We start from the raw sequence: 18670 nt of genomic DNA on the forward strand, positions 1-18670 counted from the left end.
TCATAAAACCCCCTTTCATAGCTGCTTGCCTGGGGATAGGTACCTGTTAATAGATCTGGCCAGTCTCCTCATGAACCTAGAGTAGAAGAATTTGTGTTCTTAAGCAGTTTAGCAATATACTCAGCTGAGAACAGGGGCCTGGGGGAGACAGGAGGGGTAAAAACTACAGCAAGGATGCACATTCAGTCAGGAATGGGATGTGCTGCTTTATGAAACAGCCATTCAATCAAACCTCTTCCTCAAATACTAGTTTACCTTCATCACAACCACAGACAAGAGAATCTAGAAAGAGCCAAGCTTAAAATGCCATGGTTGCATCCTGCATTCTCACTGCTCATGATGGAAAGGCTGCTAATACTCATTTTCAGCAAAATACTGCTATATTGTGTGAGATTGCACGGCAGCAAACCCTGAAGGCCCTGAGCTAGTGATGCTTTCTGACAGAAGGCTGCTGTCATTTTCCACAACCCTTTCCCAAGGGCTTACCCTGAGGCAAGAGACCAGCGAAGATTTCCACTCCCCCTCAGCCCCCCCTCCCAAGGTTTTGACAAAAAAAGAATGATCAAAGAGCCTTTGTGCATTTATAAACCCTGTCAATTTTGCTAGAAGATTTAAGACTTTAGAGAGACCAAAACATCTATTTGAAATTTTCTATACAAACAGGCTTTTTAATATTAAAAAAAAAAAAGCCAGAAATAAAATATTTAGATTTTTCTGAAGTGAAGCATTCCAGCAGCTCAAGACAGGAGTGCTGGAAGGGAGGAGGAAATCTAATTCTTAAGTTTGACAGGAACAATTTTTTTGTTTCTTTTAATTGGCAGAGAAACAAGACTACACAGCTATTTCTCCCCCTGGCCCTGAGAGGAAATAGCTGGGATGAGCAGCACAGGAAACAACAAAACCAAACTTACTCAAGTGATGCCAGTCTCAGGTTCCTGTCCCATGCCAGTTTGCTTGGCAGGAAAGATTCTCCAAGCAGACAGCACAGTAGCCTTTCACCCTACCTTCCTGCCCCTTCCCCTCCACACACCCCCTTTAGGTTACATTTTGTCTCTAAAATCCTCCTGTGCAGAAAAGAAACTGGTTCCCCACCTGAAAACACTGTCCAGGCAACATATCGGAGGTCTGGGGAGACCTCAGCCTTTTTTGTGACTTGTTTACCTTTATTGCTGGTCATACAGGAGAGGAGTTGAGAGGGGCAAACATTCGGCAGCACATTTCTTTCTCCTTATCTACGTAGTCCTTGTAACAGCTGCAAAGTAGAGCACACCATGGCATCATGGGCCGTGGACTGTCCGCTCGACAATCAGTGCCGCAATTAGAAAGTTTTCCTTTTTGTTGTTAAATAAACTAGTTTAATCTAAGAACATACTGCTAGCAAAGGAATAGCTGCTCCAAGCCCTTGTTTCTACTGTGCTAGGATATGAGAGCTGGCAACACTATGCCTCATCACCAGACCTTGGGTCTCTGCTCTGCTGGTGACTATTAGCCAATCAGATCATTTGATTTTTGCCAGCCAGATGCCTTCTAAGCCAGTTTTGCAAGTGTATGATGCAGAGGAATCCCCCACCAGTATCCTGTAGTCTAGTTGGGTGTCTCCTACACTTTTGCCATTCCTTGTGCAAGAAGCTACTCCAGTGCCTAGCAGGACACATCCTCCAAGTGCCCTACTCCTTGGTAAGATAAAGCTAAAAGCTATCTACCACTGACCTCTCAAATCTGGGCAGAGGATGGGTAGGGGACTGCACGGACATGGGTCCAGAATATGTGGATCAAATAGCAAATGCTTCTTCCTCCATTCTCACTTCCCTGCCAGAGTCATATTTGCATGGCAAAAGCTGAGCAGACTGCTCCATTTTAATTACTGCTTCTCCAAGCAGCAGCGCCACAGGGTGCTGGAAGGGAGCACAGTATCTTCCACGTCCTGTGTTCCTACCTCACCAGGAGTGAGGCCTCACTGGTGAAGAATCCCTGACCCAGAGGGTGACTCACTGTCCCAGGGATAAATGGTTGCATGTATAGGCAGCTTTACTGCCTCTGCTACCGTATAAGGTCAAAAGCAAACTTTCCATTACAACCCATCAGAAGCACATTGCAGCAGAAGTGTGACATTAGCCAATATCCTCTACGTCCTCTTCCACCAGCCCTTGTGACCAGAACTTAAAGTGTTTCATTCAAAGAAATCTCAGCACAGCAAGTCTCTTAAGTCTCGCAGACAGACATTGTCATGTCTGTCTATGCTAAGCAGACCAGGATGCCTACCTGGCCTCCAAGTAGCATGCACTTGGCATTCAAAACATCACCTACCAAAGCAGGAAACCCAAAAGCTCATTTAGAGGCAGAGATTCAAGTTGGATGTCAGAACAACCACATTTTATTCTGGATTTGATATACTGCTTGTCTTCTGATCAAGACCTACAAGACTATAAAACAAAAACACTACAGCTGGTACGAGACACGTACTCCACAAAATCCTGGCCCAGGACTTGCCTGTTTCTCTCTGGTGAAAGTGAATTTTGCTAAAAACTTTGTTCCGCTTTTAAATGAATGCTTTTCAAAGTTCTGTTTTAGACAGCAAAAGCAAGCTATTAACACACAGTATTCCTTTTTGCAAAGCATAAATGTACTCAGTAAGAAGTGGAAAGCCTTTAAGGACAAGATTTTGATTCTTATTCTTTTTGAAGCATTTGCCAGATCACGTTAAGGGTTTTCACAAGCAGCGCAGTTTGGCAACATTACAGAGATCTAGACTGAGGTGTGGCATGATTAACAACATCCGATAACATCATCTTCAACTATTTTATACTAATTTTACCCTTTGTCGTAGTAAAAAGCAAAAAAACCCGCACCAATTTTAACTGGCACTGAAGCAGAAACTCCCAAGACAACAGTGGTTTAACCTGTACTCAGGTTACTGCAATGTGCGTTAGTTGTTTGCGCTGCCATTTCCAGAGTCAGTGCTGACAAGCCCGTGCGCTGTTTCCTTGAAGTCAGAATGCCTCATTGCTTCCTGGCAGGACAAGCCCAACCTTATCAGCAAGATTTTTCTTCTACCAGTTGATGTATTTGGAATGAGTCTAAGATAACACATGAGGCTGTTAGAATCAATATTTCTAGCATTGATGAGTCCTCAACACCATCCATGTACCACACCTCCAAGAGGAGCTACCTAGTCATTCAGAACAATTTTAAAACTACTCAAGTTTACTTAGCAGTTTGGTAGCTATGCACCGAGAGACACACTAGAACTAATATAAGTGGTGCATTTCAGATTTCCATACTGGCAAGCAATATTGTCTTCAAGTTATCCATACTTCAGAGGTCACAGGAAAAGTTTGAAGACTTAATGTTGTCACGGACTATTAAAGGAGATTTTGATATATAGGACACAGATGTGTGAGCACAGCCCTTTACTGAATGTCACCTGACTCAGCCCACAGAGAGACTGGCTTTTCCAGCTGTGCCAACTGGTCTAACAAGAGATGTTACTGCTCCCTACAAGCCATGCTTCGCTGTTAGGCATCTGCAACAAAGGAAAACGTTCTTATTCAAGGGCCATTTTGTGATCTCTGAAGCTGGGGACTTCATTGTACTCTGCATCTGTCAGCAGTGCCAGAAGTACAGCACACATTTTCGGGAACTAGCTAGTGCTTTTGCCGATTTCAAAGAAAAAAATGAGGATGGAGATTAGTGTTAGTCATGTTTTGGTGGGACTAAGACATGACTAAGGCTGGCAGGATTGCGCTACTCAGCCTGTGGGCAAAGAGAAAGTTTGCCTTCAGGATTGCTCATTTACTGCCTCCAAGACAGCAAGAAATTCACTTTTAAGACCTCCCTACAGATTAACATTAGTATTTGTAGCATTGTACAGTGAAGCATTTGCAGCGCAGAAGAGCTGCTGTAATCTGCCCACATCTTCAAGGAAGTTGAAGCCATGCTTATTATTCCAGCATATTATTATCATGAGCGCTAACCTACAGTATTTCATTGGTTTCAAGGCATTTCAGCAGCCCCTGCCTTTCTGTCATCAGCCTGACCCACCTACTCACATGAAGTACAACACAGATATCCCCCCAGAGAACCTGTATGGAAAAGTGTGGATACTCTCAGCTTCTCGCATATCGCCTGTAACTAATGTGTCTGCAAAACATTTGAACCAACTTTCTCCATGCTAAAAAGACCTGCATTTTCCCCATTCCCTTACTAGCCCCAATAGTTATTTTCTTCAACAAACACTGAAGTATTTTTGAATGGCTGTTTCCAGACTGTCTAAACACCCCTTCTTCCACAGCAATGGGAAGGAGTTCTCTCACCTTGACAACTTTTTCAGCTCGTTGTTAATATCGTGGTTAAACGGCTGTATTTGCTGAGCTCTGACCAGGAAATCCCGGGCTTTTTCATATTCTGTCATGCAGAGACAAGCCTGTCATTGAAAGAAGACAGATACATTGAAGGATAAATATAGACTCGCTACCATTCTTCAGGATTGAAACACGCACAACCACAAACATTTCTGAGACAGATCCAGGTAGTTCAGGAATGCCCTAAGAAAAGGGCTGTGTGACAGATTTACAGAAGGCCAGATTTTCCAGCATGTCAAATGCAGACAAACCACTCTGCCTGCTGTAGGAGCTTAGAGCTCTGGCCCAGAGTTTAGTGGTTCTCTTCAGTATATTCTAGGTACTCCCCACAGGCAGTTTGACTGGGACATTGCTTGACGCATCTCCTAGAGGAATTATTTTTGCCCACCTGGCCACATCTGAACAGCGCTTTGGCGTTTCTTTGGTTGATCTCCAAAGCCTTTTCTCCATATGCCAGAGCTCGGGCAGGACGCTCCAGTTTCAGGTAAGTAAGCGAGAGATTGAGGAGCACCAGCAACTTAGAAGCATCAATCTGACACCGCTCTGCCTCATTGGAAGGGCTGCGACCTAGGATGGAGTATGCCTGAGCAAACAGGGAAACAACACCAATACCTGATGGGTTTGTTATGGAAAGTAAGAAATCCATCTGATCAGCCAGCTACATCCATGCTTCTATTTACCTAGGTCAGTTAAAAATATCAGAATCCTAAAAATACTGCATGGCATTATCAACATGACTAGCCAGCTCCGCCATAAGATTCTATCTTCCTAAAGGTATACAATACAGCTTTAGGAACCTATCAAGGAACTAGAAAGCAAAAGAGGGAAAAATTACACACAGGAACCAAATTTTAAGGGCAAAGATGTAAGTGAAATCAAATTGGAGAAAGACAAAATATTCTTGTTAGAAAGAAATAGCAAGAGAAAGCAATCTCAAATGGAGGACAGAAAAATCTCACAAGTTTCCAGTTCGGGGAAAAAAACAGAACATTTTCTCTCCTGGGAGGCTAAAAGTAAAGTTAAAGCACCCTGGTGACTGGACAGCTCTTTCCAGAGCATGAGGATCCTAAATTACTTCTGAAAGCATCAATCCAGAATGCCACTGCAATACAAGACCACACTGCATTATATCCTCTCTTAATAAAAGCTGACCTGAAAGGCCCCAGTTCAGCAGTCAAAACAATCAAGCAAACTGCTCAGAGCTCATAAAGACACCAAGACATACTCTTCTGTCACAGCTGGAGTCCACAGGGTGCAAAGCTTAAGAAAAAGAAGTCAACATATCTCTGCCCTCCCTTCTCCTCCCTTGATGCCATTCATTTACCATTGCTGCTCATTCAAAAGCAGGCATTTAAGATCTGTTCTTAAATAAAAAACTATACCTGGAAAATTTAATTAAAATATTTGTTCTCTAAATCATACTTGTTATGGTGAGTTAGCACTTAATAATCATTACTTCCACAGCCCATGGATGGAAAAACCATCTTTCTAGTGTCATACCCTTTTGTATCTGTCTTTGGAATCCAGGAAGTGCTGCTGACGGTAGAGGTAATTCCCAAACTCTCTCTCTGTGTCTGCCACTTTCAACACCTTCTGTAGTGGAAACATACCCTGCTGCTCCTGTATAAGGAAATAGCTGAATGTCAGCTCAAGCAAGCAGAGATCACTGATCGAAAAGTCCTTTGCAGGCCCCTTCTATGCACAGGGCAGGAGTTAGACCACTGCCAAGGCCCCTGTATTATCCAGCCAGGCCACTGCCATGTGGCATTTCCCATCTCCAGGCTGCAACACGCCACTGCTCTTCTTGTGTTGACAAGCCCTGGTGAGCAGTGCTACAAAACCAGCCCAAAAGCTCATCAGGACCAAAGGGACTCTAGGGGAAAAAAAGCAGGAGTTTGTCCTTAAATCTTGCCCAGCTCTCTCACCTGCTTAACACACAGCAGACAGCTAACACACAAACTGTATTCCCGGCATGAAAGGTGAAGTTGTCTGAAAGTCTACATTGCTCTAATGGCTTGTCATTCACCTGGGGTGGCTGTGTATTCCTGCCTCATGCCAGTTCTAGGGCTGGCCAGACACTGCGTAACACACCAATCCAGAAAACTGAGGCACTGGTTTTCTTCTAGGCTTGTGAGCTTGAACCAGCTCTGAGTAGGGGCAGTTAGCAAGAAAGGGCAGCCAACCAGGAAGAAGGAGTGGAAGATCTTCCCCATGCAACGACAGAGCAGTTTGATCTCCAGGCATGTGTGGAAAGAGGGGCCTCTGCAACAGCAGTGGGGGAATAAAGAGGGCCTCCCTCCATCAGCCTTGCTGCCTGCGCCCCGATCACTGACCCACAACCACAGCCCAAAGCTTTCTGTGTGAAAAGGGGGAACTAACAATAACACTGCAGCTCACCCGGGAGGAAAGAGAACAGTGAAGGAGCACTTGGGACAGCAGCCAAGAAGCAAAGACAAAAACTGATGGCGGTGGGGGGCGAGGGGGAGAGGGGAGAAGAGAGGAGGGGCACACTGACTCAGCAAACTAACAGGATTTTTTTCTTTTTAACAGACAGCTAGTTACTGTTCCTGCCACTTCACAGAACTTCCTGGAAGCTGGTGCCCTCTAGTGAAATCAAGAGGTTTCTTGCAAAGCTAAAATAAATGGGAGCTGTTCCACTGACTCCACCACACTGCAGCAAGCGTAGACAGTTCAGTAGCACCAAGCTTCTCCCTCTATGCTAGTTTGCAAAGAGAGCAAGGTGTGGGGGGACAGTAACAAAGAGCACACGTTTGTATCAGAGCACAAGCGAGGCTAGCAGCCTAGGGTCTTGATACTTGCATTAACCTAAACAAGCACGCTTAGCATATGGTCCTACTTCCACAGCAACCAAAGCAAATGACGGCAGAGTTTTAGCCTCCAGATTTATGTCTCAAACCTTATCAAGGCAACTCACAGCAGTCAAAGCAAAGAATCTGTCAGATTCAGCTGAGTCTAGAAAGTCCAGCAACTCCACTTCGAACAAGACCACGGCATTCAGGGGAATCAGAGGAGGACAGCCTAGTTTCCCATAGGCATAATCCGGCGTGAAGACAAATCTTGCCAGTTCTCCCTTCTTCATTGTGAGCAGGCCAATTTCCAGCCCCCCTAGTGTAATGTCTGCCGCAACAAGAAATAGAAGGTCATGAGAATTGCAAAAACAGAATCCTCCGTCCCCGGCTGAATAACAATTTCTCTTAAAGCCTAGAGAAACAATTCTTGGTAATTCACAGCTCAGCAACTGCAAAAGTCAATTCCACATCATGATGACAACTTGTGCCCACATACAGCTGCTCTTGATGTTTGGATTATCAAGGCAATCTGCCATGGGAACAAGCAAACAGCAAGCATCAACATCTCTCAGGTGATTTAAAAACATTAAGAGAATATTTGTTTCAGGGCAGGTGTTAAGCACCCAGCAAGACCACTCACAGCACAAGACCTGCTATTCACTCCCATAGTCAAGAGAGGCACAGGGCGCTCAGTTCTGGATTGACCGCCACTTGCATGGAGCTTTAAAGGTTTCAGATAATCTAAAGGCACTAAACAGAGTCTAAATTAATAGGTCCTAAAGAGCAGGTCTTTAAAACCCTCAAGTTCCAGGACAAACTTTTCAGCTCAAATTTACCTTTTCCAAGTTTCATCAGTCGAGGAAGCTTCCTGTAGCAGTTCGTGCAGAAGGGCTCATCTGCATATTCCAGGTACCCAGAGTACTTCACTGCACATCCCAAAAAAACGAGTAGCGGGGAGATGACGACAAAGCAACAGTTTGATTTAGTGACCAGTAACAATGCTATCAGTGGCACACTGGGAGTTGCTTTTGCAACACCAGCCACCCTTTCACCCTGCTTGTCTTTCCCCTTGAGCTGCAGAACAGCAGAGGGAGCACAAACCACCTTGTGATTATACCAAAAACCTGATCATAACCAAGTAGCCAAGTGGTGTTGGCTGTGTTTTAACATTGGCACCAGATAAAATAGCTGTTTCACAGTCTTGATTTCTATCTAATCGAGAGACGTGATTTTGTTAAGAGCTGGTGAAAGTTTTGTGAAGGAAGAGAATGGAAACTTTGGCCATAAAAATTAAAATACCACAATTATCTGCAGAAAGATGTAACAAAGCCTTTCCCACCCAAAGCTGGAGCCCTGGAAAGAGAAACATATCCTGCTGAGCTTTGCTGCTCTCCAGGGAGCTCTGCAGGTAGCTCCAGTTCTCATTCAGATCAGAAAACCCTCCACAATTAGTTCCTCATGACATGACTAAGCCCTGAACAGGAACCGCTTTCAGCTTCAGACTGCTTCTATCTACGGCGGACACAGGTGGAACCTGGAAATCCTGCTTTTCTCAAGGTCAAGATGTCCTTTCATTTAATCTGTCAGCCACAAGAAGTTAAACAGACTATCCTGAGTGCTACAATACTGATAAGAGAGGGCAGACAGTCTCTGAATAAGCAAGGCATACTACCGTATAAGCACTTTAAGTTCTTGTTCTGATACCAATGCTAAAGTCCTGCAAAGCACTCAAATTTGTCAACCCACAAACATCTACACTCTAGAGGCTTAGGGTATCTTTTAAAACAGGTTCTGTCCTGCTCACTTCCTCCAACATGCAATTTGCACCCAGCCATATAGATCAAAGCAGAGACCTTGCACTGAGATGTAAAGGACACATATGAGCACGAGACCCTGACCACAGTCTACAGCTTCCAAGGATTTTGTTTTTCCTTAGTTCCCTTAACCGCACACTTAGACCTAACAATGGCCATTTGCAGAGGAAGTTGTTTATGGGAGGGCCAGTTGAGTTCAAGTCTGAAGGCCTGTGCAGACTAATTGGGACACCACATCCTGCAGCAGGGGTGCTGTGCTGTGGGTTGACATGGTGCTCATGGGAGGATTTTTAGCCAGTAGCATGGAGCGGAGGATGCTGAGGCCACAGGAACGCATCAGAGCTGGGCTAAACTCTGCAGCGTGGGCCCCAGGGGGCCTGGCAGGGCCCGAGGATCCCACAGCAGGGCTGCCCTTGAGCCCTGCCACGAAAGGCCTGCGAGGGCCCCGGGCCCTGCAGCACTGGCACATGGGGGACGCTGGTACAGGCGCCTCGGCCCGCCCAGCCTGGGCTGTGCCGCACGCCGCAGAGCCCCGGGGTGCCACGGCCAGCTGTACCTGCTACAGAGGCGTCTGGGGGCACCGGTTCCCCGGCGCCCGGGCGCAGCACCTCCTTGAGCACCCCTCCGTCGCTGCTGAGGTCCCGCAGGCGCCGGGCCTGCACCAGCCGCTGGAAGGGGGACGCAGGGGCGGCGGCAACAGAGCCCGGGGCCTGCCCCGCCGGGTGCTGCCTCCCCTCAGGCACCGCCGGGGGCTGCCCCGGACCCGCCATGCAGCCGCCGCCGCCACCCGGGCCCGCGCTCCCGCCCGGCTCTTCGGAAGCAGCCGCCCGGGAGCAAGGAGCCGCCCGCCGCCCTCGCGCCGCCGCCCCCCTCCCCTGGCCCAGCATCGCCCGCCGCCGCCGCGCCCGGCGAGCCCCGCCCCTCGGCTCGCCGCGCCAATCAGCGCACGCGACGGCCTCAGCCAATCAGGCTCCGAAGAGCGCCCCCCTCCCAACAGGCCGCTTAAAAGCCATGAGCCGGCGTTTCTGTGGGAGAGGTCATGCATCTGCGCGGGTGTCGCCCAATCAGCGCTTCATACGTCACTGGTAAGGGAGGGCCTACCGCGCCGAAGCAGTGCACCCTGGGGGATGTAGTCCGCGCGCACAGCCCTCGCCTGTGGCGAAGCGCTCCCCAGTGCCGGAGCAAGGCCCGTCGGCGGCAGGTTGCTGCGGCCCGCGGGCTCCCTCCACCTTCCTTTCCTTTTCCTTCTTCTCCTCCATCCTGCCACAACCCTGTGCCTCCTTCTGGGCAAGCTGGGGCTAGGGCAGTGCTCCCGCCTCAGGCCCCTGCTCCCTGCCGTTCCCCTGTAAGTGCCTCCAGGCCTCCTGGGCAAAGCAGCATCTTCCAGACTTTCTCCTCGCTTTATTTCCCTCACAGAAACCCAGACTGGCTTATTGGGAATGGCTGCTTGGGAGCCTCGACTTTGCTACCTGCCTGGGCACCAGCAGCAGCTCCACAGGCTGCACCGCAGGCCTGGGACCCAGGCATACTCTCTGCCTCGCTCTCTCTGAGATAAACCATCAGATTTGAGTATCTCAGACCTCCTAGTAAATCCATCTCTGAACAAAAAGCTTCTTCTGGATGTACAGGTGGAAGATCCTCCTAATCTGTTATTATCTTTGAGTCAGACGCTTTCATTTTCACAACCTGCCTATGAAAAAGGGTAGTGCAGTTATTTGGTTTACAGTGTCCCAAAGAAGCAAAGCATTTGGCCCCAAGGCCTTTGGAGGAGGCTGAGCTAGGTCTCTTGAGCCATGGGTGAATGTTCTAATTCCTGTATCTCTCTGCTCCCCCATCTAACGGCCACAGTGGGGTGGCTCCAAGACTGGACCTTTGTGGTTGTGAAGCCTTGTCTCATCTTCAGCTTGATCTGGGGTGATGCTGAGAGAGAAACTATCGGGGTTGCCATAAGTTAAATATATCTATGAACACAAGGACAATTATACAAACAACTATGTTTTTATAGTCACAAAAATACACACCCGTACCTTATTCCAAACTGGAGGGGCAATGCTCTGGGTTTTCCTCTGGTGTTTTCCAAAAGAATGAAAGGTTTCAACCCAAAGGAAAAATACTGTGTTTCAATCAAAAAAGAGTTTTAGTTGATAAGAAAGTGCTTTAGTGAAAATGTTTCCACTGACCCAAGCAATGTGGATGACTGAAACAACAGCAGGACTCTTGGAAACTGGCCACTAAGTGAGGCAAACACCTAAGTCTCTTATCAAGCCCCACACAGTCATATGATGTGTGTACTTACACTTGCATTTCAGGGGCATTGACTAGCGTTTCACGGGGGTCGAGACACAGGGGGTGTGGCAGTCAGGTGACACACTCGTCAGAGGTGGGGCTGCAAGAGAGTGAGACTTTCTGCCTCACCTCTGCAGGCTCCACATCATTCCCTGGCTGCTCTGTGTCACACTGGGCAAGCAGGGACACCCTCAGCAGGGCTGAAGCTGCAGGAGGTGAGTAGCTGGGTGGCCAGCACAGCTCACCTTCCTGCTGAGGAGCCAGTGATCCCACTGCTTGGCACATCTGCTACACCAAGGGGGCTGAAATCTTCGGCTTGGTCTGGAGGAGCCAACTGACATCCATTGGGCTTGGTGTGCCAGGAAGAGCTGAGCCAGGGCAGAGAGGAGCCGGCACAGGACAAGTGAGTGGCATGATGACTGGGTGGGTTGTTAGCTGGATCTCTTGAAAGGAGAGTTTCTGTGAGTGGAAGAAGCAGCTGGAGCTAGTTTCCATGTACAGGGTCCAGTGGGTGTCTGACTAGACATGAGCTGAAATTTGAGCTTTTCTTGCTTGATTCCCCATGGATCTCCCACATGCAGAATAAGCAGTTTATATTAAAAGCTGATCTCAGGCCACAGCCTTCCCTTTCCCTGGAGAAATAATTGAGTCTTTGTCTTCAACTTCAGGTTTATTTTCGTGTGAGTGAGGAGACCATAACAACTCTGTGACCTGCACTCTTTCTCTAGTGTGTTCAGGCTGCTCTGGCTTGTGTCTTGTGGGGAAAGAGCAGACATGCACAACACTGCCATGTTTTCATCATTTCCATAGGAAACACTATCAAGTTAATGTATTTTCCACCATGAGGGACTGAGTAGCAGTGTAGTGACTTCCTTTGGGAGAACAGTTCCAATTCCAGGGCTTGGGCCTCAGATTGCTGCTGCTTGTCCAGGTGCTGATGCCCTCTCTGCACTGGGAGTGTGGTGCTAGCTATACCAGCTTGGAAGGAGGCATTTGCTGCACAGCATGGACCATTGAGCCCATGTGGCCCAGGAACTTGGTGGTCACATCCCATGGCACTGGGAACAGCAAAGGAGCAAGGCTGGATAAACCTTATAGTTAAATATGCTGGCCATATGAGGCCTCAGGGCTGGGTGGGAGATGCAGTGATTTCAGCTTGTGGGGCGCTGGCCTGAAGCATGGAGCACTGCGAGGATCAGAGACCCCACTGTGTTTGAAGGAGGTGAGGTACAATCACAGCCCTGGACTCTGCAGCTCAGCCTCCCAACCCTCATATCAATAAATCCGGCCTCACAGGTGTTTATCATGTGGTTGTTTTCCCTGTCTCTTAGATAAGGACTCTCTTTGTGATTTCTGTCTGCTTTTGCTTAGACACATCACTTCTGCTAATGCTGGTCCTTCTGAGGATGTGCCGAGGATGAGACAATGAGCCCAACAAGACCTGTAGAAATTCAGACAGACCAGGGTCAGTAATTTTTTCAGCAGAAAATCCCTCTTGGCTCTGTCTCAAGCCCTGCTGACACCTGGTATACAGACAGGTACTCCTAAGGTGGGCTCCAGTCTGACACAGCTGCCAGGCAAAGGTCCCAGATGGTGATCAGCTTGGTGGCAACTGCTGACATCTGCCTAGGGCAGGCCTGACCCAGGTAGGCTTTTATGTCTGCAGGGCCCAAACCCATCAGAGATTCTCAGACTAAAACAACCATCTTTGCTTGGAGCATAACAATGAGTTCACAAGTGTCTGAGCTGCTGACGGGATGGGGTAGAAAGTATTTGAGGGTGTCTCTGTTTCACCTTCCCCAAGTGGTGAGCTCTGTCTTTGCTCATCTGTGCTTATCTTGCTCTTTGCAATAGGACTGATCTCCTACCTGTGTTTCCCAGGCCAGGTCCCTTCTGCTTGTGTGCACTGTGCTGGGAGGTAGGATGGCTCGGAAGATGAGCATTGATGAGCTGGAGGACCAGCTCCTCTGTCCCATCTGCTTGGAGGTCTTCAAGGAGCCCCTGATGCTGCAGTGTGGGCATTCGTACTGCAAGTCCTGTGTGGTGTCACTGTCCTCCGAGCTGGATGGGCAGTTCCTGTGCCCTGTGTGCCGCCAGAGTGTGGATTGCAGTGCCTCACCACCCAACGTCACTCTGGCCCGTGTCATCGAGGCGCTGCAGAGCCGGGGCGACGCAGAGTCCACCTCAGAGTCCTGCCCGGTCCACCACAATCCCCTCAGCCTCTTCTGTGAGGATGACCAAGAGGTGATCTGTGGACTGTGCGGCACCATTGGCAACCACCGCCAGCACAAGATCACTCCCATCTCTACCACATACTGTCGGATGAAGGTTGGCAGGCGGGGCTGGCGAGGGCTCCCCAGGGTGGGGGTTAGGGCAGATGTAGCAATCTCAGCCCCAAGCAGGGCAGTGCCTGCTGACCAAATGTCCCCTGTCCTTCAAGGGACAGGCTGGAAATGATGCTGGTATGGGGAGCATGGGCCCATGGCACAGCCAGATGTGAGGCATGGTCCCTGGGCTGGAGGGCAGCCCTGTCTCAGGCCCTGTCTCAGCATGTCCCCAGCTTAGTGAGCTCACAGTTTTGGTGGCTAAACCACAATGGGGAGAGCTGAGGGTCAGGGAGAGTGGGGGTGGGCCTTCAAGACTGTTTTCAAATACCATCAAAAGGAGTCTGGAGATAAGGGCTAAGGTGAGGTACCACAGGAGAGCAGGGAAAACAGGAACCTCAGCCAGTTGGAGTAAACAGCTAGCGTCCCCTGCCCAGCGTCACATGAAAGCCCAGGGAATGGAAAAGCACGGGGCCACCGGTCCCCTCAGCTCCTGACACTGGAGAGATAAGACTGGGAGGCAGCAGAAACACACCTGCCTGAGTCAGGCCCCTGGCACCAGCATTGACAGGGTGTTGTAGGCCCGTTGCTGGCTTGCAGCCTGCTCACCTCCTTCTCACCTGGTGTGGAGCCTCCATGGGGTGGAAGATGCTGCCTGAACAAGTGGGGGAAGATACAAAGGGGAAAGGATATGGAGGGCGGGGAACAGGATCAGAGACACCTTATCAGTGGTCCTGGTAAGAGTACTTTGGTCAGCAGCATCCAGATCAGGGCTGTGGTCTGGGTGCTCTCTTGCCTCTGGCAACCCCAGATCCTCCACATCAGAGAGTAAAGATTGGCAAGATGTGCAGAGCTTCACTTTGCTCAGGGGTGCTCCCAGACGCTCTCAGCTCTGTGCTGATCAGGGCAGTGCTTTCTTCAGGAAGTTTAGGAGAACGTGGTTTATTAGGGCCACCCGTTCCTCAGGGGCAGGCAAGCACAGAGGCACAGCCTGCGATCAAATAGGCTGGCACAGAGGCCCTCACTAAAGAGCTCTGCTGCCTTTGCAGGAGGAGCTGTCTGTGCTGCTAACTGACATCCACCAGTGCAAGAGGAACCTGGATGAACAATTCAGCAGGCTCATCAACAACAAAATACGCATTGCAGTGAGTGCTACGCGCCAAGGGAGCCCGCTTCCCAGAGTCATTTCTTTGCCACATAGCTGCTGGGACAACCCCTGCTGCTGGGTTTCCTTGCCTCTCCTCCTCCACTTCTCTCCTCCTCCTTTCCCTTCTCTGGGATAGCAGACATGGCTTGTCCTCCACCGTTTTCCCTGGGATTGCTGTTCTCCATGAAAGTGAGGGACTAAACATGGTCCATTTTTTGGGAGGGGTGATGTAGCCCTCTCTGGTGGCACAGCCCTGTTTTCAGAAGTGGTGATGTAGCTTTCTCTGGTGGCACTCAGCCCCACAGCAGGAGCACTGGTCAGAGCTGGTTTGACCTAATGTCCTTGGAGGTGGTGAGATAACAGGTAAAAAACACCCTGCTAAGAACTGGTTTCCCAGCCTGGGCAATGCTGATAGTTTCACATTGAGTTCATGCCTGGTTTAGCTGCATGGTGGCTTTCCATGCTGTAGGCTTCTCCTAGGGACCTCCTGGCATCCCTTCTCAGGCTAAAGCTTCCCAGCAGGGCCCATCAGAAGGCCTGAACCCAAATGAAGCTGTAGCTTCACTTTCTCCCCCTTGGTCCAGGACACAGATTGTTCCCCGGGAGCAGAGGAATCCAAGAGGTCTGTTGAGCAGCAGGGCTCTGATGAAGCTGGTTAGGACATCAGGAAATCAAAACTCGGGGTAGGAGAGGTGTGAGCCAGGGGTACTGTGGTGATGCACCTCTGAGGACACCAGGATGAAGGCATCATCTGGCTTTCTGTGAGGGGCTGCTCTTTATTTGGAAAGAGAGTGGAGGACAGGTTACTGGAACAAGTAGACTTTGCTGGTGAAATTTCTGAAACTAAAAAGTGGATGAAGGCAATGGATCAAATTGGTCCTGCGCAACCACTTGCTGTCTCCCTGCAGAATGAGGCAGATGTCTTCAAGTGTGTGACCCGTAAGGAGTTCCAGGAGCTGCACAGGTACATTGATGAGGAGAAGGCCACCTTCTTGGAGAGTGTTGAAGGGAAGGCAACCCAGCTCATCACCTCCATTGAGTCACAGGTCAAGCAGACGTCAGATGCTCTGCAGAGGCTGAAGGAGATGGAGAGCTCACTGGAGACGCTCAACAATGAAAGCCAGCTTGATTTCATCCGGGTGAGTGTGCTCATCAGGGGCCACCTGGCAAAGGTGGTGAGGGCCAGCCAGGCTCTCCAGCCTGCAACCCACTGCTCGTAGCCCTGGGTGCTTCCTTGGGCAGCAGGTATGACCATCCAGTGTAGTTAGGCAACCAAAAGAAGAGAGAGGCAGGTGCCCTCTGTCCAACCAGGGTCTTCCTCAGGTGGGAGAGACCTGCCCTTCAGCATACACCTCCACCAAGGGTGCTGCCCTCAGTTCTCCCACAAGGGGAGACCACTGGCCTCTCCGGCCCATGCAATAAGTGTGTGAAGCTGTGACCAGGCAGAGGAGCTGCTGTTCTGGAAGTCTCCCAGCACCAACTCTCTCTTTCTCTTGTGTTTTCCAGAAATACAGCTCCTCCCAGTTCAGGTGAGTGATGGGACCCAGGAGCAAACAGCACCAATGGGGAGAGCAATGCCTTGGCACTGGGTCTGAAGGGCCCAGGCCTGTGGTCACCCCGGCACTGCTGGGGCAGCCTGGCACGGATGTACTGCTCTGCTCACTTCTGTGGGCATCGCTGTTGTGGTAGAGTGTCAGAGCTATGGCTGGAGCCGCACGTGCAGCCCCAGAAGAAGGCAAGAGCAGCTGGGGAGACACCAGTGTCACCATCATAAACAGCAGCCAGGTGAGAAAAGGTGGCACGCCATCCCCGTCACCTGTGTCAAAGCTGCCCATGTCTTTCTAGGTCAGAGCTTCCCAGCCTGCAGCTGGGTGATGGCATCTTCAGCCCTGTTTCCTTCAAGCCATGTTTCCACCAAGATGACATCAAGATGACTGTGTGGAAGCGCCTGCACCGCCGGGTTCTGCCAGGTACTGATCTGCCCAACTGGCATCACCCCAGACATCCTGGCTTGCTGGCACGTGCTGCTGAGACAGGCTGCTCAGCTGGCATCACGCTGCCCCCAGCCTCTGTCTTGCTCTCTGGATGTGGTTGTGACCCCTCACTTCCAGGAGAGCTCCTAGAGCAAGGACTGGCTCAGCATGTCATGTTGGTAACAGCCTGCTCTGGCAAAATGCTTGCAGCTGCTTAAAGTTCAGCAGGGCCAGCTTGTCTGGCTGTCCCTGGCCCTCACAACTGAGCTGGGATCACCCAGGGCCAGTCCGTCTGCCTGCTAGTGTGTCTGGAGTCTGAGTGCTTTCTTTTTAGCTCCAGAGATGTTGAAACTGGACCCGGTGACTGCACATCCCCTCCTGGAACTCTTCAAGGGTGACACAGTGGTGCAGTGTGGACTCTACCAGCGCCGGGACAGCAACCCCAAGCGTTTTGACTCCAGCAGCTGCATCCTCACCAGCAAGGGCTTCTCCTGTGGTCAGCACTACTGGGAGGTGATCGTGGGCACCAGGAACCACTGGCGTGTTGGCATCATCAAGGGAACAGTCAGCCGCAAAGGGAAGCTCAGCAAGTCTCCTGAGCATGGTGTGTGGCTCATTGGCCTAAAGGAAGGGAAAGTCTACGAGGCCTTCAGCACCCCGCGGGCCACCCTGCCACTAGCTGCCCGGCCTCAGCGCATTGGCATCTATCTGCACTATGAGAAGGGAGAGCTGACCTTCTACAATGCCGACAGCCTTGATGAGCTCAGCTCCATCTACACCTTCCAGGCAGAGTTCCAGGGCCAGCTCTACCCTATCGTGGACCTGTGCTGGCCAGAGCGAGGGCCCTACTCCCTGCCCATCATCCTGCCCACACCTGCCATGAGCCAGCACCCCCATGTGCCATACAAACATCCTGCCCCAGAGGAACCCACCAAACTGTAGTCTGTCCAGCAGGATGAACCTCTGGCCATGGAAGACTATGGCTTGCATTATTTCCTGGAGTGTCACCTCAGCTATGGGATGGACATGGAAACAGGTTCTTTGGCCCTTTATGAGAAGGAATATGTCACTAAGCAAAGCTGCCTGCTGTGACACTTTTGGTGGGGAGGGTGTTCAGGCCTAGTGCCTGCCTTTGGTCCTGTCCCCATGGCTAATTCCTGCCACCTGTCTCTGCCCAAACACCAATGGACTGCTCTGGACCCACACTGGTAGTTGGTCCCCCTCATGCAGAGCATGATACAAAGGCAGCAATGCTCTGCCCTGATCACCATGTCCCACCTGAACAGACCAAGACAGGCACTAGGGAAATCTGTGACACATTCAAAGAGTCTTCTGTTGACTGCATTTCTGCCAGCTATTGATTAGTGACTGCTCTGGCCAAGGGAAATGGCCTGCAGCTATAATACAGGGACTAAGTGACACATTTTTGTGCACACTCCTTTCTCTGGCAGGGAAGCAAAGATCTGTAGGCAAAGAGGGCCTACAGCAGACAAAAGTAATTTTGTGGACAGGGTTGTTTGATGTGGAACCTCTTCTACTAGAGAACAAGATTCAGCAGCCCAGGAAGGGTCCTTCCAGTCTCCTCTAAGAACAAAATGGCAGTCCCGATCTGTGAATGCCCGTCCTGAACCTAACATGCAGTACATCTGGCTGCAAAGATCTCCCTATAGAAATGAATGCCTGACTAAAAAAAGCAAGCTGTAAGCATCCAGGGAGGGTCTTTGTTGGCCTGCCCTTCTGAATAATTGGACTTTGCATTAGGCGAGCTGATTGCTGGCTAACACTGTCACTGTGTCTGAGGAAGCAGAACTGCAGTCAGACCTGAACAGGCCATTGCAGTGATCTGCAGAGGTTCATAAGGCTGCTGGGAGAGGAAAATGGGTGTCTTAAAAGCAGCAGCCAGAGAGCTGTTCGCTAGCCAGTGAGTAGTTGATAGGGCAGAAACAGGGCCGAGA

The 18670-nt window shown here is 50.0% G+C and overlaps 2 protein-coding genes across 2 annotated transcripts; one reads left to right on the plus strand and one right to left on the minus strand.

The window, feature by feature from the left end:
* Positions 1-1173: 1173 nt before the first annotated feature.
* Positions 1174-9755, minus strand: FKBP6 (FKBP prolyl isomerase family member 6 (inactive)). Its single transcript, XM_067309927.1, has 7 exons — positions 9542-9755; positions 8008-8097; positions 7297-7499; positions 5862-5981; positions 4750-4944; positions 4314-4423; positions 1174-1252 (listed from the first exon to the last, which is right to left on the minus strand). The coding sequence occupies exons 1-7, from the start codon at positions 9753-9755 to the stop codon at positions 1174-1176; spliced, it is 1011 nt and encodes a 336-aa protein (XP_067166028.1).
* Positions 9756-13194: 3439 nt separating this feature from the next.
* On the plus strand, positions 13195-17657 carry TRIM50 (tripartite motif containing 50). The gene is made up of 6 exons (XM_067309651.1): positions 13195-13599; positions 14645-14740; positions 15651-15881; positions 16249-16271; positions 16588-16712; positions 17050-17657. The coding sequence occupies exons 1-6, from the start codon at positions 13195-13197 to the stop codon at positions 17655-17657; spliced, it is 1488 nt and encodes a 495-aa protein (XP_067165752.1).
* Positions 17658-18670: the final 1013 nt, after the last annotated feature.

The sequence above is a fragment of the Apteryx mantelli genome, chromosome 22, assembly GCF_036417845.1.
Source record: "Apteryx mantelli isolate bAptMan1 chromosome 22, bAptMan1.hap1, whole genome shotgun sequence".
In the NCBI taxonomy this organism is placed as follows: Eukaryota; Metazoa; Chordata; class Aves; order Apterygiformes; family Apterygidae; genus Apteryx; species Apteryx mantelli.